Source organism: Ostrea edulis, chromosome 9 (assembly GCF_947568905.1).
Source record: "Ostrea edulis chromosome 9, xbOstEdul1.1, whole genome shotgun sequence".
Lineage (NCBI taxonomy): Eukaryota > Metazoa > Mollusca > Bivalvia > Ostreida > Ostreidae > Ostrea > Ostrea edulis.
In genome coordinates, this window is record NC_079172.1 from 71,231,756 (window position 1) to 71,251,168 (window position 19,413).

At 36.6% G+C, this 19,413-nt stretch overlaps 3 protein-coding genes across 4 annotated transcripts; 2 read left to right on the forward strand and 1 right to left on the reverse strand.

Annotated features, from left to right (window-relative positions):
• Nucleotides 1-3,070: 3,070 nt before the first annotated feature.
• LOC125682810 (5-hydroxytryptamine receptor 1A-like) lies at nucleotides 3,071-6,021 on the forward strand. 2 transcript variants are annotated; one of them, XM_048923400.2, is made up of 2 exons: nucleotides 3,071-3,271; nucleotides 4,881-6,021. In XM_048923400.2, the coding sequence occupies exon 2, from the start codon at nucleotides 4,897-4,899 to the stop codon at nucleotides 5,881-5,883; it is 987 nt and encodes a 328-aa protein (XP_048779357.2). In that variant the 5' UTR covers nucleotides 3,071-3,271; nucleotides 4,881-4,896; the 3' UTR covers nucleotides 5,884-6,021. The 2 variants fall into 2 exon arrangements, with proteins under 2 accessions (XP_048779357.2, XP_056006503.1); XM_056150528.1 differs by lacking the exon at nucleotides 3,071-3,271 and adding an exon at nucleotides 3,308-3,533.
• A 3,690-nt stretch (nucleotides 6,022-9,711) lies between these two features.
• Nucleotides 9,712-10,798, reverse strand: LOC130050439 (dopamine receptor 2-like). Its single transcript, XM_056150529.1, has one exon. The coding sequence runs from the start codon at nucleotides 10,746-10,748 to the stop codon at nucleotides 9,780-9,782; it is 969 nt and encodes a 322-aa protein (XP_056006504.1). The 5' UTR covers nucleotides 10,749-10,798; the 3' UTR covers nucleotides 9,712-9,779.
• Nucleotides 10,799-12,160: 1,362 nt separating this feature from the next.
• On the forward strand, nucleotides 12,161-13,157 carry LOC125682807 (uncharacterized). Its single transcript, XM_048923394.2, has 3 exons — nucleotides 12,161-12,410; nucleotides 12,590-12,762; nucleotides 12,893-13,157. The coding sequence occupies exons 1-3, from the start codon at nucleotides 12,187-12,189 to the stop codon at nucleotides 13,141-13,143; spliced, it is 648 nt and encodes a 215-aa protein (XP_048779351.2). The 5' UTR covers nucleotides 12,161-12,186; the 3' UTR covers nucleotides 13,144-13,157.
• The last annotated feature ends 6,256 nt before the right edge of the window (nucleotides 13,158-19,413 follow it).

The following is a 19,413-nucleotide window of genomic DNA, read 5'->3' on the forward strand; positions in this document are numbered from 1 at the left end:
ATTTTTTTTTACTTATATTGAGACGTTCCAAACTGCAGGTGAAGTACCACAAATTTAGACCCATGCTTAGCGGTCAGGACCGTAGCAGTGAGCATTTGATGAAGGAACTCTCACTACATATATTAACTCTCAGGTTTGGCACGACCATGGCACGAACGGGACTCGACTCAAACGTACTACCTCCAGGTTATGAAGCAAACACTTTACAAATGAGCTACCGTGACCGGTCTGTGTGGGTGGTATACTGTATAACGGCACTATACCGCCCATTGACTGAGTTTGCCCTTCACTTTTGGTATCTAGATTGTAGAGGTGACTTCTGAATGAGTCTCTCCGGGTTCTGATCGTGTTGCAGAGGTCAAGTCCGGTGACCCCGGGGAATCAGTTGCTGGGCAACGAACAGGTGAGTTTTCGCCACCCAGAGGCCTAGACTGACTAAAACTGTCTTCTGAATTGTCTGTATACATCTCCGGTGTCCTGAATCGCTGGAGATCTGTGATGTAGGGGGCATTCCTCCATTATCGCTTTATTCCACGGTAAGTGACAAAGACTTATATATGTCGTGATTCTCGTTACACGTATAATGAGATACCGAGATATTCTAAAACTCGTTATATCGAGAAAAGATATATGTATTAACTCGTTACAAAGAGATAACGAACTATATTGATTGATTGAATATTGTTTTACGTCCCTCTCGAGAATATTTCACTCATATGAAGACGTCACCACTGCCGGTGAAGGGCTGCAAAATTTAGGCCTTTGCTCGGCGCTTATGGCCTTTGAACAGGGAGGGATCTTTATCGTGCCACATCTGCTGCGACACGGGACCTTGGTTTTGTGTTCTCATCAGAAGGACCGCCCCATTTAGTCGGCTCTTACAAGCAAGGGGGTACTGAGGACCTATTCTAACCCGGATCCCCACGGGATGATAACTAACTATAAGAGAATAACGAGATAGTAGTACATTACACAGAGATGACCAAACCCTTATAATGAGCTCACCTAATATCTCAAACACTGAAAACTGAGAAATATATCTTATACTAGTATTTACATTTTAATCATTTATCATGTTAGTTATCCTACATGTGGATTGCGTAAGTGTATTCATATATTTCATAAGTTGAAAGTTTATTAGATATTAACTGTTGTAACATTTAATTAATTAGAATGTTAAGGAGAAAAGTACAGTGGATGTAAATGAAAGGTGAAGATAAAGAACAGTGATCATTCTCATAATTCCTGTAAGGAAAAAAAACGATTTCGACAAATACGGACTCCTGGATATAGCAGAGGTGGGATTAGGTGCCTAGTAGGAGTAAGCATCCCCTGTCGACCGGTCACACCCGCCGTGAGCCCTATATTGTGATAAGGTAAATGGAGTAATCCGTAGACAAGATCAGTGTTTCAAGAACGGCCTAACAATCGGTATGAAACACTTCAAACAGCATTTGACCCAATGATATGTTGTATTGGCAAACCAGATCATTACAACGATCACAGAATTTGTGAAATGCTGACTTTAAACGAGATTGTTGAAACTCCTGTAACGTCAACTTGTTAGTCAATAGCCTGCTTCGATTTAAAAGCCGATCATACGCAGAACAAGCTTTTATGATAATATACACAATAATTTAATAATATTATACACTTATTGACTGGGCTCGAGGACAACAGCTATTTTGTTTGACCCAAGAACGGATTTGTTTCCCGAAGCCGTAGGCTGAGGGCAACAGGTCCGTTCAAGGGTCAAACAAAACAGCTGTAGTCAGAAAACCCAGTCAATAATTGTTTTGTTATACAACTTCATTTCTTAGGTTGTTTTACCAAGATGAACATGGTTTGTTGACTTTGAACGGGACAGCGTGATTGCGTACATTTATCACCTTTCGTGTATCTGCTCTGCCATTCATCTATTGAATTCTATATTTCATCATCAGTCAAATCAGTGAACCTCGCCATTACGTAAACAAATCAGGAGACCAAGAATCACGTGACTTGTGTATACACGTAACAGCTTTAACAAGAATAAAATAGAAATAAGTAAACTTCATTTTATACAATTGATTCTAGAAAACGATGAACAATTATTTTTATGTTCTTACTGTCACTAATTTGAAGAGTTAACTGAATTTCATCTTCCGTTGCTGTCGCAAAATGTGCACCCGCCATTTCTCTTTATCCAAACGACACAAAAAGATAACTCGAGTTAGCGCCATCGGTCAACAGTCTTTCTTAACTGTCAGTTTTAACAGTTCCTAGTTCAACATTCGCCAGAACAGTCAAAATGTCGGACTTTTTTCGTCAGGAGTTATATAGGAACTGTTTTATAGGGGTATAACAAAACAAAATATTAACTCGCAATAACGTGATTCATGATAACGAAATATGCAAATCTTTTGCCAGTACAAATATCCTAAAATAGTCTAGTACTATAAATCTGAAGTGTGTATTATTCTTATTTTTCTGTAAATCGTAAAGCTAAAAGGCAATAATTTATCTCGATAAGCTGACCCACCTGAAATCAAACCATTGAAACAGATGTAAATGAATAGCATATTTCTGAATAAATTTTATACTAGTACTCATATATTCAATGTCAGATTACTCCAAGCATGAAAATAAATGACACGCATCCCGTCCTTCATTTGTGAAAGCATTCCCTTATCCCAACCCCAATTCACCATTCAGGTGTGACCGGTCAGCAGGGGGATGCTTACTCCTCCTAGGCACCCGACCCCGCCTCTGGTGTGTCCAGGGGTCAGTGTGGGATGCTTCTAGTCCTCCTAGGCACCTGACCCCGGCCCCGGTGTGTCCAGGGGTCCACGTTACCCTGCTCGTGATACTGTATTCTTTGTGGGATTTAGTAGATTGAGATGAGATTCGTTATTTTTACTCTTCCATCATGGTTATGAATATTTTACTTTTACAGACTTAATCTGAAGTGTATCTTAACACCGCACCACAAATAAGTACACATCCGTACAACAGTGTATAAGGAGACTTCAAGTGGTTATCAATACAGGAAAATACAACATACAATGCTCTAAGTCATTCACGAGAACGATTACATCCTTACACGGCAGTCACCGAAAACTAATTTGACTTCCACTAAAGTCAATGGCCCCTACTTCGCCACGGTCAGCTGTTGGCAGTATTTGCTCGATTTGGCGTTCACACAGACACCTGTCTGGAGATAAGTGGCTGATGTCAGGATCTCTGCCCTAGCTGTCCTTGTTCTTGGGTCGTCTGTGTTGTTGTTCTTTAGGTAGGCGTTCTTCATTGTGACCGTCAGTCGTGAATGTAATGACTAATCGTTTCCTTGTTTCTGATATTTTTGTGAATTTGTTAATGGAAACTAAGGACATCTCAATATAAAATAACGGTTTTCTATCTCTTTTCATGTTTTAAATTATATCCGGTTTTCTCAAGTGTCCCCTTGCTTCTGTATGTCGTTTCTGATGTTTACGAACTTTACTATTACTTGGAGGAGATGGCAAATTAACCATTAGCAGAAAAAAAAGAAGAAGGTACGCTTTGGCCTAAATAAGCCGCGTTTTAACGTCCTTAAAACTTTTTTGTTTTAAACTTCCTTAAAACTTTATTAGGTTAAAAGCCTAGGATTTGCTCAATTTAATGGTATGTAATTTATTTCCGTGTATTTAAATTAACAAATGAAACTGCTACGCTGAATAAGGTGGCCTTATTATATACAAAGCGTCATATTCTTCTAACCCGACGTCATAGTATGTACGGGACTTAATACGCAGTGCATTTGCAATTTATCATTAATTTGTAAAATATATTTTCTACCCGGTACCTTCTAATGACTAGAATCCCCTGTCTACTCGGTACCTTCTAATTACTACAATCCCCTGTCTACCCGGTACCTTCTAATTACTAGAATCCCCTGTCTACCCGGTACCTTCTAATTACTAGAATCCCCTGTCTACCCGGTACCTTCTAATTACTAGAATCCCCTGTCTACCCGGTACCTTCTAATTACTAGAATCCCCTGTCTACCCGGTACCTTCTAATTACTAGAATCCCCTGTATACCCGGTACCTTCTAATTACTAGAATCCCCTGTCTACCCGGTACCTTCTAATTACTAGAATCCCCTGTCTACCCGGTACCTTCTAATTACTAGAATCCCCTGTCTACCCGGTACCTTCTAATTACTAGAATCCCCTGTCTACCCGGTACCCTCTAATGACTAGAATCCCCTGTCTACCCGGTACCTTCTAATTACTACAATCCCCTGTCTACCCGGTACCTTCTAATTACTAGAATCCCCTGTCTACCCGGTACCCTCTAATGACTAGAATCCCCTGTCTACCCGGTACCTTCTAATGACTAGAATCCCCTATCTACCCGGTACCTTCTAATTACTAGAATCCCCTGTCTACCTGGTACCTTCTAATTACTAGAATCCCCCGTTACTTTTTCGAATTTCATTTCCACGTTTTGCGTTTAACTTTTGTACTTGGCTGGTTGAGAGAAAACGCTGACTCAAGGTCAAATCATATAGAGAAGCACCAATCATTTGGCTGGGCCCAAGTTCACTTTGTTAATTTTCTAATTAATATCTGTATTTACTCTTTCCTGCAATAATTTCATATTCTGTAAAGCAAACTGGCTGATTGTTGTATTTCCCTCGTGTAATTAACACAAAAAGAATTAATGATTGTATCCCCAATCATCACAAACGGATCCAGTTGTTCAACCGAAGCCAACACTAATGTGCAACTATGTTTTTCCAAATAGTCCTCGTTAGTCTTTTACTGATAAACATTCCGTCTAGAGACCCACGCGGTTAGAGCTAGGAATTTTTCATGAAATTTCAGTACCATATTGATGCATTTATTCTTTCTCTAGTGGACTACAATCTGAAATGTTGAGAAACCGGACTGAGAGTTTCAACACGAATTGTGAAGACTCGCAAAAAAAGATCGTAACAAATGAAGCAGGACAGATAGTTTGCATAGTTCTTTTATTTTGCGTTTTTGCTGTCACTGTAATTGGAAACATTATGCTGATAGTGACAGTGGTCAGAAGAGGACAATTTCACAGAAAGATCAGTGTATTTGTGATATCGCTGGCTGTGGCTGATTTCTGTGTTGCTGTGTTAGTGATGGTACCTTCCATCATTCAATACTTCATCGTTCATTCACTATTCATGGACTATGTGAGGAGCAGGCTCTTTCTTGCATTAGATTGTATGTTTACCACATCCTCGATTTTACATTTCACGTGCATGAACATTGATCGCTTTGTGGCTATTAATAATCCACTGAAATACTTTACGATAATGACCGGAAAATTGGTGTCATTGTTGATAATAATTTGTTGGATTTTATCTATTATCATTTCAGTAATCGTTGTTATTTTAAATATGTACAACTATGAATGCGATTTCTCATTGATTGTACAAGTGATACCGTCTGTTATTGGTTCAGGCATTTCATTTTACCTCCCGCTGTTATTAAATATCATTGCAAGTGTTAAAATATGTCTTAAAGTTCGCAACAGAAACATTTTGTTATACACCGAACAAGGAACTGGCGATAAGGCTCTCCAACGCCAGCGACATGATCTTGAGGCTAGAGTTACAAGAACCATCATGATATTGCAGGGGACGTTCTTCGTGTGTACCACGCCGTTTTTCGTGTTGTTGCTTCTGGAGAGTCTCTTCGGTTTACACATTTCCAACAGGGCATGGTTTGTGGTAACATGGCTTGGCTATTCCAATTCAACCATAAACCCATATCTGTACTGTTATCTAAATACAAGAACCGAAAGGATGGATAGAGTCTGTAACAGAACTCGTGATTTGAATGTTGAAAAACTGGACAGGAGAAGGAATACAGGAGATGCATAATACCGGGACAGGGGAGATCGAAACACGGGCATGTCATAAAGAACAAGATGCTGAAAATTACAGCATGTGACGCGTTCATCATTTCCATTCATATTTTATAAATTTGCGTTTCCAATATTATAAAATTTCTTATTTGTATTGTATGTCTTCATTAGCATTGTATGAAAAAAATGAAGATAACGAACAGTGGTCAATCTCATAAATACTATAAGAATACAAAATTGAGAGTGGGCAAACACTGACCCTTGGGAATACTAGAGGTGGGATCATCTGCCCAGGAATCTAAGATGGGATCAGATGTGTAAGAGTAAGCACCGCCTGTTAACTGATCGCATCCACCCTCAGCCATAAACCCTCATCATGTAAACAGAGTAAGCCATAGTCAAAATCTGTGTAGAAAACAGACTTACAATTGACATGAAAAACGTCAAAAAGCATTCCACTTAACTTAGGTTGCATTTGCAAATCAGAATATAATTTACGAAATGCCGACTTTAAACCAGGAAGCTGAAACCCCTGTAACTTCAACCATGCTTCAGTACTTGGATTTTTAGTGTTCTTGAGGTTCTAAATCAGTCTGGAAGCAAATTTGATATGGAACTTTTCGCAAAACAGTGTTAATTTTGCAACGTTATTACAAACCGAAATTCCCTAGTTCGTGTAAGCTGAGGGTTTGCTCCCTTGACTTCATACCATGCCAGGACTTTACCTTGTACCCATTTGGAGCTTTATGCCCCCCCCCCCTACGCTACCTGTTGGTTCATGTCACCATTTCACAATATTTACTCCTCCAGGGGTCCGTGTTTTGAATAAAAATATGTTTTTTCTTCCAAACATCTTGTACTTGACTTCCGGATATAAGACAAGCAAACTGGTCACGTGTTAGTAATGACGAGTGATGTCTTAACAGCAGACTTTAAATCCTTCATATCCAGTTCTGGACTCAAACAGATTGATTTCTTGATTGAATATTGTTTTACATCCCTTTCGAGAATATTTCACTGATATGGAGACGTTACCATTGCCGGTGAAGAACTGCAAAATTTAAGCCTATGCCCCGCGAATATGGCCATTGAGCAGGGAGGGATCTTTATCGTGCCACACCTGCTGTGACACGGGACCTCGGTTTTTGTGGTCTCATCCGAAGGACCGCCCCATTTAGTCGCCTCTTACGAATCACTCACTCAAACAGAAAACCTAAATATCTGGAAATGAGAAAATTTCTCAAATAATGTTATTTGAAGTACAGTGCATGGTGCTTATTATAATTAAATCACTCTGAGTAACTCGTCACTTCTGTGTGTCTCTATAGGTTGTTCGGAAACATCAGCTAAAAGTTCTGTGTAATATTATATAAATATTGCATGTAGTTGAGGGTAACATTGAAAATTTTCACCCCGAGAAAACCATTGTCAACCGAGGCGTAGCCGAAGTTGATAATGGTTTCTCGAGGGGTGAAAATTTCAATGTTACCCTCAACTACATGCAATATTTGTTTTATTATACTGAATGTTATGTAAACTGGAAAGCAGAAAAACTTGCGTCTGTTGACATTTGATCAATCACTGTCATGCGATATTTCGTATTTCGATGCGGGTACTCGCGTTTATTACAAACGCTCAAACGACTTCGTCTAGCAATCTACGGCGAACCGTACGCGCATAAATTTGACGCATGTGATAATTTTTTATAATATCACCCGTTGTCAAGTACTGTTACCCGTTGCTAGATACTATCACCCTGGGGCGCGTGTGTTTTGTTCTCAGAGGGTAACAATATGTTTTTTCAAATGCTTCTCGACCAATCAGGTTCGAGTATTTTACATGAAAGTATAATAACATTAAATGTTAGGTATGAATTAGAAAGGGTTACATGTACTTCACTTCATAATATATATTGCCATTTTGTCTAAACAAAAGTAAAATGTGCGAAATGCTGACTTTAAACGTTGCTGTGGGGTGGAAAGTGTTTAATAAAGTGAATCAGGGAGATTTGTAAATACTGCAGACAATGAAGTCATTAGTACGTGTCTGTCAGATGTATTAAATACTGCAGACAATGAAGTAGTTAGTGCGTGTCTGTCAGATGTATTAAATAAGTAATTAGTGCGTGTCTGTCAGATGTATTAAATAAGTAATTAGTGCGTGTCTGTCAGATGTATTAAATAAGTAATTAGTGCGTGTCTGTCAGATGTATTAAATACTGCAGACAATGAAGTAATGAGTGCGTGTCTGTCAGATGTATTAAATACTGCAGACAATGAAGTAATTAGTAATTAGTGCGTGTCTGTCAGATGTATTAAATACTGCAGACAATGACGTCATTAGTGCGTGTCTGTCAGATGTATTAAATACTGCACACAATGATGTCATTAGTGTGTGTCTGTCAGATGTATTAAATACTGCAGACAATGACGTATTTAGTGCGTGTCTGTCAGATGTATTAAATACTGCACACAATGAAGTAATTAGTGCGTGTCTGTCAGATGTATTAAGTACTGCAGACAATAAAGTAATTAGTACGTGTCTGTCAGATGTATTAAATACTGCAGACAATGAAGTAATTAGTAATTAGTGCGTGTCTGTCAGATGTATTAAATACTGCAGACAATAAAGTAATTAGTAATTAGTGCGTTTCTGTCAGATGTATTAAATACTGCAGACAATGACGTATTTAGTGCGTGTCTGTCAGATGTATTAAATACTGCACACAATGAAGTAATTAGTACGTGTCTGTCAGATGTATTAAATACTGCAGACAATGAAGTAATTAGTGCGTGTCTGTCAGATGTATTAAATACTGCAGACAATGAAGTAATTAGTGCGTGTCTGTCAGATGTATTAAATACTGCAGACAATGAAGTAATTAGTACGTGTCTGTCAGATGTATTAAATACTACAGACAATGAAGTAATTAGTGCGTGTCTGTCAGATGTATTAAATACTGCACACAATGAAGTAATTAGTGCGTGTCTGTCAGATGTATTAAATAAATAATTAGTGCGTGTCTGTCAGATGTATTAAATACTGCAGACAATGAAGTCATTAGTGCGTGTCTGTCAGATGTATTAAGGACGTGTACTACATCGTTATAATGGCTGACTTCCTTAGAATAGATACCAGCAATATTTGTTTGCTATTAAGGAATATTAATGTTGTTATTCCAACTCTGATGTGTCCAGGGGTCCGTGTTTGCCCAGCGCTCTATCTTTTATTGTTTATAGGAGTTATGAGATTAATCACTGTTCAGCAGTATTTAATTGTCTATTCCTTAATAGATTGAGGAATATCAATGTTGCTATATTCATTGTCTAGCTGAGTAGCCTATCAGGTTAGCATATCGAGTGCTAATCTGTGGTAAATCAAGGGTTTCAGTTCAACAGGAATTTTTGATTAATATTTTCCCAGATAACTTTCTACTAAAACTGATTTTGTTTGCTAAATAAAGTAAATTGGAAAGTTTTCATTTTCAGAACCTTTTACTTTTCCTCTAAATCAAATTTATCTGGTGTAGTATTCCTGAGTTTGTTTTCCCAGATTATACGATACACCGAGTTTTAAGGAAGCTCGATACACCGAGTTTTAAGGATACTCGATATATCGAGTTTTAGGGAAGCTCGATACTCCGAGTTTTAAGGAAGCTCGATTCTCCGAGTTTTAAGGAAGCTCGATACACAGAGTTTTAAGGACGCTCGATACACAGAGTTTTAAGGAAGCTCGATACACCGAGTTTTAAGGATGCTCGATACACAGAGTTTTAAGGACGCTCGATGTACCGAATTTAAGAGGTTTTTGTTAGGTAACGTTGATATCAAAATCAAAAGCCAAATTTATTGTTTAAAAACTTTAATAAGATATGAATTTAATGATGTGGGAAGTCTTTTAAATCTATTAGAATTAAAGGTGGACAGCCTCAGTAGAAACAGTTTTAAGATTCTCTTGAGCGGGTTTCTTCAATCGATTATTCATGAAGTAGTAGAGATAAGGATTTATAGTGGAATTGATGTAACCAATCCACGTGACAACTAATAACGAGGTCCGTGAGGGCTCCAAACCTAGTGCATGTATATTCTTTAACACGAGAAGCAAGAAAAACGGAGTAAAACACAGCACAAAACACCCCTGTAGAATGACTATAGTCCGTATCACGCGTGATTCCATTCTCTGCTGGTTCCGTTGGAGAACAGTAGATTCGTTAGGCATCACGTGACACAATTCTTGGGCTCTTCTGTGAACTTTGAGGTAAATGTTGATGCTAGCACAAATATTTAACGCTAGTGGGATGTAAAACACAAAAACTGAACCAACGACAGTCGCTGTTCCCTGCACACTAAAAGTGTAATGCGGACTACAAGCATCTCCTTTGTCAGATAAGAAAACAATTGTCGCGGAAATTGAACATGCTATAGACCAGCCAAGCACTATCATGACTGTTGTCAACTTTCTGTTCATCATTTGGAAATATTTCAAAGGATAACTCACTGCCACAAATCGGTCAATGTTGATACACGTGAAATGCAAAATTGAAGATGTTGTAAATATTATGTCCATAGCGAAAAATGCTTTTACAAACAAAGTTTTTCGAAAGAATGAATCGTCGGTGAAGTTATGGATAATTGAAGATGGCATGACACTAACTCCCACACAAAAATCTGCTACAGCCAGCGAAATGACGAACACGTTAATTTTTCTTTCAAACTGCCCTCTTTGGACAATTCTGGAAATTAAGAAAACATTTCCAAACATTGTTACGACTACCACGGAAAACAATGCAATCAAACACAAAATTCTCCTAAAATCACTCGGCATAATCGCCTCTTCATAACTACAGTTTGCTTGGGAGCTATTTACGCTGCTATAATCCATTGTGGCGGAGAAGCTGTTTGTATCTCAGTGCTGTTATGCCGGTGCAAATTCAAACTGAAATGACACATGTTGTCTTTCCCCCAGCAACGTTTTGTTTAATCAGCAAATTGATGTTTTTGAATTTACAATCAAGCAGGGCGCATCTATTACTAAGGAGGACAATAAATTGTTAAATCACTTTAGGGATTTGGGTAATATGTGAACTTTGAACGAGTGAACGAAATCCGTACACACTTTGTCCGAATATATTTATATTTCCAATGTTTTGCCTTCGATATCTTTACAAATCATAATGACAGTAATTTTCTCATGGATGCTCTGCAGTTATGAACATATGAATTTTAATAAATATAGTACGTCTATTTCAACTTCTGGAAATCTAACAGAAATGAAAGTAGAATGTGAATATAAAAAGATTTCATTTTCGAAACTTTATGAAGTTATGAACTGCGACGCTTCACTCCGACATGTCGCTTGATGACAGGACTGCGACGCTTGACACCGACATGTCGCTTGATGACAGAACTGCGACACTTTACATCGACATGTCGCTTGATGACAGAACTGCGACACTTTACATCGACATGTCGCTTGATGACAGAACTGCGACGCTTGATGACAGAACTGCGACGCTTTACATCGACATGTCGCTTGATGACAGAACTGTGACGCTTTACTCCGACATGTCGCTTGATGACAGAACCGCGACGCTTTACACCGACATGTCGCTTGATGACAGAACTGTGACGCTTCACTCCGACATGTCGCTTGATGACAAGTATGTTGGCGTGAAGCGACTCGGTTCATACCCTCATGAAGGAAGGTGTTGCGCATCTCCTGTTAATTTTCTTAAAGGTGTTGCGTGAAAGATCGATAAAATCAAGTTATTAGAGAGGTTAAGCAACTGACCGTGTACGTCTACGTGTACTTGTGACTAGGGAAATCCCCTCTTTTATTGCGTATTACGTCATCATTTTCGCACATAACGTCATTCTACAAGTTGTACACAACGCGTAGAGCTGAGAGTACATGGGGGTAAGAACTTGTAACATTTTAAGCTCATTATACAACGATTTTGTGCAACATATGAATTTTGTAACAATCTAGAGGATTTATTACGCACGAATGTTTACCTGAACTGATCATTGTCATAGAAATATTTGATGAAAAATTATTGTAAAATTACCCTTGTAGACCGGTGTCTACATCACAGATCATATTATTTAGGGAAAAAAGAAAGCTTGCTAAGTCTATATTGATGGATGAATTGATATATGTGACAGTTAAATCAAAATGCAAATTGATATATTTAAATAAAATTTATTCCATGTTGCGGGGGGGGGGGGGGGGGTGGCTCGCCCCCCGGCAAGCTATAATAATTGTATTGTTTATCATTCAAATATATAATTATATATATATCATTATACTTTAGACAGAAATGAATACCGACAGGAAAAAACAGATCCGATTTAAACCTGAGGATGATCTACGGCTTTTAAGGGAAGTTGTCGGGAGTAATCTCCTGAGAAACAAAAACAAATGGGCTGAAATAGCTGAAACTCTATCAACATCGACTTTTATTCTGGACAGTAGACGAGTGAGAGAACGTACAAATCTCCTCATTGAACAACATAAACGAGAAACTAGGGAACATCTTAAAAGGTTCTCTCTCTCTCTCTCTCTCTCTCTCTCTCTCTCTCTCTCTCTCTCTGATACACCGCTTATCTTTTAATATTCTTGTCTTATTTTCCCCATGCCTGAAATATTTCATAATACCGTACACTAATATGTTCCCATACATTTTCAATACACTTACGTTCCTGTATATTTATTTTTTTAAGATCTGGTGTCGATGAAGATGTTTCGGAAAAAACAAACCTGCTGGACGATGTCATAGAATTGAAAAATGAAGAGGAGAGAGAGAAGAAAGAAGAAAAAGAAAAGAAGGACAGATCAGAAAATTTAGGGAAAGAAATCAGGAAAAGGGCACTTGAATGCCTTACACCAAAGAAAAGTATGAAAATATTATTGTGTCATTGTATTACAAGGCTCATGTGATTTGTTTGGGGGAAAATGCATTGATTTGTCGTGTAAACAAATTCTTTCATTATACAGCCATATATATTTTTTGTTTGTTTTTTCAGACGACGAATGCGATTTGCCAGTACTCAAGAAGAAGAATTCGCAGACGTATCTTGTGGACTATTTAAAAGAAAAATCAGAAAATGAGATATCTATGAGAAAATCAGAAATGGAAGTAAGAAAAGAAGAATTAAAGTTGGAGAAGGCAAAGTTTGAAATGGAGCGAGAGGAACGGATGCAGAGAATGGAAATAGAAAAGCAAGAGAAACTTGCTTTCATTGATTTACTTAAAAAATTAACGAAAGATAACTAATCATAAAAACTGTTCAGAAGTTTAAAATTTTATTCCAGATATTTGTTTAATTTATCTGAATAAACTAAACCATTAAAGTCAGTCTTGTTCATATATGTGTCCACGTTACAACACACATTCTATACATTTGAACACATTTAGGCCAAATATTCCTGTAGTGATGGGGGAGACATATCAAAGAAAGTGCCAGTTTCGCTCCCGTACAAAATAGTGTGACAATTAGTAAGGATTGAAGCTACCCTATAGTACTTTCCAACAGGTTGTAGATAGAGCTTTTGATTTTTCTTGTAATCTAAAAAAGAAAAGAGAGTTAAGATTTTGCCAAAAGTCCATTCCACGCAGACTCTCACTGCGGACATCCTTTTGTTAAATCGCAGTTGATTTGCAGTAATTACACCTCCTCGAAATGGGGGAATTATGTAATGCGATAACGGGTACGCAGGGTCGCCGTAGACAGAGTATACATCATAGTTTGGTTTTGTCATATGTTGATACATCTGGTATTCAACGTTGCTTTCCCTTAACATACCGGCATCATGACGACGGCCTTCAACCGGGCCAAATAGATGCGCAATCATACCATCAGGTGTCGTTATGCACTGAAATTTTAAACCGTGTACTCTTTTGTGACCATTAAACACCACCTGCTGATGAGACTGAGGTCTGCATATCGGTCTGACAGTTCCGTCAATGAACCCCCAGCAATTGGACAGAGGCGCTCCACATCTATTCACGACTGCTGTCATTTCATCCAGTTTTGCATGAGATAACCAAGGCTGATTTAGGCTTTCGAGGAGATGTCCATGTCTTGTATCTATGCAATCAAGGACTGAGTTGAAAATATATGACAATTCAGCAGTTGATCTTCCAAATACATGGGAAAGATCCTCTAATCTATTTGGGTATGCCAATCTTCGTATGAGAATACACAAACCTTCTATTCCTGAACATACAGTCCTGTTTTTACATACAATTTTGTTTGGAATATGCAGTGCTATTCGTAATCCTAGCAAATCATCTTTTTGAAACCGGAATAACAGGCGAAATTGTTCGTCGTTCAATTCATCCAGGTTTAATCGGTGATAAATCGATGCCTCTTTTTCATTGCTCATGCAAGACAAAAGTAAAACATCATCATCGTCTGTCAGAGCTGCAAGCAACATCATATTTTGCGCCATTTTTTTTCTTTGATCTTAACGCAGTAAATCCTCTTTTGATTCGTTTATTTGCACATTTGTATCCAATCAATTTATTTGTAATTAATGGTTTTACACGTACGCGTACACGTACTGTTTGTTAAACGTAACATTACGTTGGATGCGTGTACTTGTAAACATACTTCTGTTTGTACACGTACGCGTAGACGTACACGGTCAGTTGCTTAACCTCTCTATTAAAATACGTAATAAAACCAATTGGAACTTATTTCTTGATGTAAACAGTTTTGAAAATAAGTTTGAAAGACGTGTATTGACAACAATTGGTGAAAATAATTTGAATTTAAATCAAGCAATCAGTGAATAATACGAAGTTTTGCGTTAAAATAAAAGAATATTCCCGAATTTCAGAAAAACTTCCTCCGCGTCATGTACAGATGGTTGTAGAAAACAACACATACGGGTGTAAGAGCTTTTAGACTGTAGTAGTACAGAATATCAAATATTTGATACACTTGTAATCGAATTCATTGTGTCGGATCCTTAAAAAAGTTAGAAAATTTAATTTTCCCGATTTCAAAAATTATGTTTAGACTATAATGTATTGATAAGTAAAATGTTTTAGGCTTGCCCTTAGTACTGGGGAATCCTACAAGTATTTCAACGGCAAATACGCAATCAGAGTTTAAATATGGATGAAGGTAAATTCTACGTCACGAGTGTTTAAATATTAGGCTCGGATCCCCGATTAAGGAAAGATAATACTTTCTTGCAACACCCTCTTTACTTGTTAAATAAACCACGATCTATTCTATTTATTTCTATTCTACTACGGCTCAGAAATATACAGCCGATCGTTTTCTTATATATCTACGAATTAGGTCATGACAGTTTCCGAAACTGTTTTTGCTGACGAAAAATTAAGCATGGTAGAAATATTTTTAATCTATTTTACGGATTATGTGAATTGCTTTGAATACGGTTCAAGAAAATATTCTCTGTGCATCACCATGTTAGATGTGCATTGCTCTCAGAATGCAGGTCAACGCTTGGTTTATACAGAATGACAAATGTTCTTCAGTCATTTATGAATTTGTTTTACAACATACTTGTATATTGATTGATTTTTATGATTATGAAATTGAATTATCAATCACCGACTTTATTGTTGAATTAGCAAAACTCTAAGTGAAAGCAATGTGTGTATCAATTTTCTCATAATCAGATACATGTGTATTACGTATGAAGGTATATCGAAGAATAATGACCACGACATTCCTTTGATCTTTACAATAATCGTGGTAGAATTAAGAAATGATGATCGCGTTTTCGAGCTTGTTGCAGGATAACCTCCAAGGTCGAGAAATGTTGTCAAACAACATTTCAAGACCAAGGATGTTAACCTGCAACTTACACGAAATCAAGAACTTTATTTCTATTCTACTACGGCTCAAAAATTTACGGCCGATCATATTCCTTTATAGCCTACGAATTAGGTCATTGTGACGTCATGGCAGTTTTCGAAACGGCCTACATTGTTTTTGCTGACGAAAAAGGTGAGATGGAAGTGGTGTTCTATTGTAAATCTATTTTGAAAAAGAAATATTTTTAAGTATTTAGTTTGATGTTAACGGATTATATCAATTACTTTGAATACAGTTCAAGAAAAACTTGTCTTTGCATCGCCATGTTTACCGCAATCGGAATACAGACAATTGGTTTACATATATATACTGAATGACAAATGTTCTTCAGTCATTTATGAATTTGTTTTACAAGATATATTGATTGATTTTTATGATTATAAAATTAAATTATCAGTCATTGACCTTTCTATTGCATTAGAAAAACTCGAAATGTAAGCGATATGTGTATCCATTTTCTCATAATCAGTTAATACGTATGAAGGTATATCGTAGAATAATGGCCGTGGCATTCCTTTGACCTTTGCAATAACCTTGGTAGAATTAATTTCCATGCTTGTATATGCAATGTAATTTGATATACTGTACCCTATTGGCAGTGAGAAGTCTTTATCGAGCCAACGCCTGACTCGACTTTCATTGCTATATGTCAAGAGTTTGAAGAAGTGCTATCATTACCAACATGTATTTTCACGTCTTAAATCGGACGAGGCCAAGATACCCACCGAATCACCAGTATCTTGTTTGTAGGAAGCATGGACATTAGTGTGCACGTGTAACCAAATTTCACAAGATGGCTGTAGGGTTGTGAGTCCATTTATTCAGCAATGGAAAAATATCGATGATATGGTGGGATTAAGGGAATAAAACCGAGATGAGATGACAACATATAAACAACACATAGACAATACTAAGACATCGTATTTCGACAATAACAAATAAAGATAACATTTGATTAATGGAAATTACATAAATGCTTAGACCATTAATTCATAATTTACACAATTTCTGCGATTAAAATATATAATTAGCTTAAGTCAATCATATGTACATACATATATATACCGGTTTGTGGAACCGAGTTAGTCCCCTATACAGTTGGTTTATAACCGAGTTCTATGTATTGACCTATTAAGATATCAATGTATTCAATACATGTATTCAAAAATCATTTGTATTCAAGGATGCATCAATTAAAAATAAAAACCAGCAACAACTAAACAGACATTTGTAACGTTTAGCAGCTTCCATTCTTCTCTTTCATACAAGTTTGACAATTTTATTTCATTAAAATACGTTTTCCATTCATTAATTACTTATAGAATTAAATCAGTGATTTTATGTATTTTGAATAGCTTATTTACTTACAGGTAAAGGTGTTGTATGGAACAATCCCAGTACTTTTAGATTTACTAAAACCTAGTAGTCACACCTATATAAGACATACTATCCTTCTACTGGTCTAACAACTCACTAACTAATATATACTCAAGAGTTAGGACCAATACAATTCTGACACTGCCATATCCACTTAATGTAGAATTATTGTTATATGGTAATGAAAATTTATCTGAGAGTGAGAACTGTCACAACAACATTTTTTATTTAGCCCAGAAATTTCTTGTTAAAAGTAAAAGGTTCTGAGCCAACCTCTGAAAGCTGTTCTACTATATCTACATGTAATACTGTCATATTTTATATAAAATATACTCATGTGCACCAAGGTTGTAATAAGTGGAAACCTGTGTTTATTACTTATTGTTTATATGGCATAACTCTACAATGTAGGGTGGGCCACAAAAGGAGACCAAAGTTTTACAAGGAGGTATACAAGTAAATATCTATCAAAATCTTCTTTTTTTAAAAAAAAAAAGGGAGGGGTGGGGGCTTTTAATATTAATTTGCAAGCATCATTGGGTAGGATAGCTTTATATTTGCATAAATCATGGGTGTGATGTCACGATAGGGAAATTAAGTTATATATGAGAATACAAGTGATTAGTGTATATTGGGGAATAAACTTTTGAAATCTTTTTCTCAAGAGAAACAGGGCCAAGAATAGTCATATCAAAGAGACCCTATAGCTCATTTTGCGCAAAAGTCATGAAATCACAATTTTCCCAGAACTCTTTCATATTTTGTTGCATCATTGAATGTATTAAGTGTGCGAAAATAACACTTATTAAAAGTTGAAAATTCTCATTTAATGCAAAAATTAATACTTTTTGATGGCCCATACTAAACAACATTCAGTGTCCTTTCAGTCTTCAGGCGCATGCACAGCATATCGTCTTATGAGAGAAAGCGTACAGTGGATAGACCTAGAATTTTGACAGATTCTGCATGAAAAGAGATAAAAAAAAAAAAAAAAAAAAAAAAAAAAAAAAAAATAGAATGACATCAATCTCATAGGCGAACTAAAATTTACGTTGGGATCAGGATGCCCGTTTGAAAGCTAGAGCTAGGAAAAATACACCCATGACCCAGAGGCGGATCCAGGATTTCCGAAAGGGGATATAGAATACAAATAGAAAATTATACAAAATAATAGAAACTATACCAGGCAAATTGAATTATACAATATAAATTATGAAATATACAATATTAATGGAAATTTATAGAGAACAAATAAAATCACACGATACAACTGGAAAATACACCATGCATACAAAAGGGCAATTACACAGGATACAAATGGAAACGATCGAATATTTCAACGTTTCACCTACCGTACTGATACAATACAGCAAGTGTGAATAACAGATATGAACCCTGAAAATCAGAGGATGTTCATATTGATTGCTTGCTTTTAAATAATTCGCATACATCTCATTAGTCTTATCAAGAGATCAATGTAAGTTCTACTATTCTCTTCTACTTTCATACTTGCAATAATTTGTACACAATCTGTGTACGCCATTTAAGGAACAGACGTCTACATTGTTGATATTGAGATAGATCAATCGATCAATGTTTTATTTCTTGCAGTACAAAGTAAAACATTAAAAATGTTAGTACATATTGTGTAATACAGACAAAACAATACAAATGGAAATCGTACGATATAGATATTGAATATAGAATACAAACGAAAAATTATATATTAAAAATAAACATACACAATACGAATAAAAAAAATAGATAGTAAAATAGAATATAAATATAAAATTTAATTATAGAATACAAATAGTAAATATACTATACAAATTGACGATTAAAGAATACAAATAAAAAAAATTTGTACAACACAAATTGTGAAAAATATTATGCAACACAAATTATTAAATATATGATAATATCCCGTGGGAAGTCTGGTTGTAATAGGTCCTCAGTGGCCCTTGCTTGTCGTAAAAGGTGAATATATATATATAGGTCTGTACTTTAGTGAGATTGTAGGAAGCGAACATTGATATCCAGTCACACAATGTACACATGCATTCTTATTGTCAAACACACACGGTACAATTTCTTAGATATTAGTGACACGTGCTGATGTATCATGCTCAGTATCGGGACCCCCCCCCCCAACAAAATAGAAACAACAATCACAAATCGAGGGGGGGGGGAGGGGGGAGGGGGCATTCACATGTTGGGTACGTATCACTTCACGTCACATCATCCTGTACTTATTGTGCTTATGTTTAAAAACAAATGGATTTGTGGTGAGGTTTTTTCAATATATGCAATGT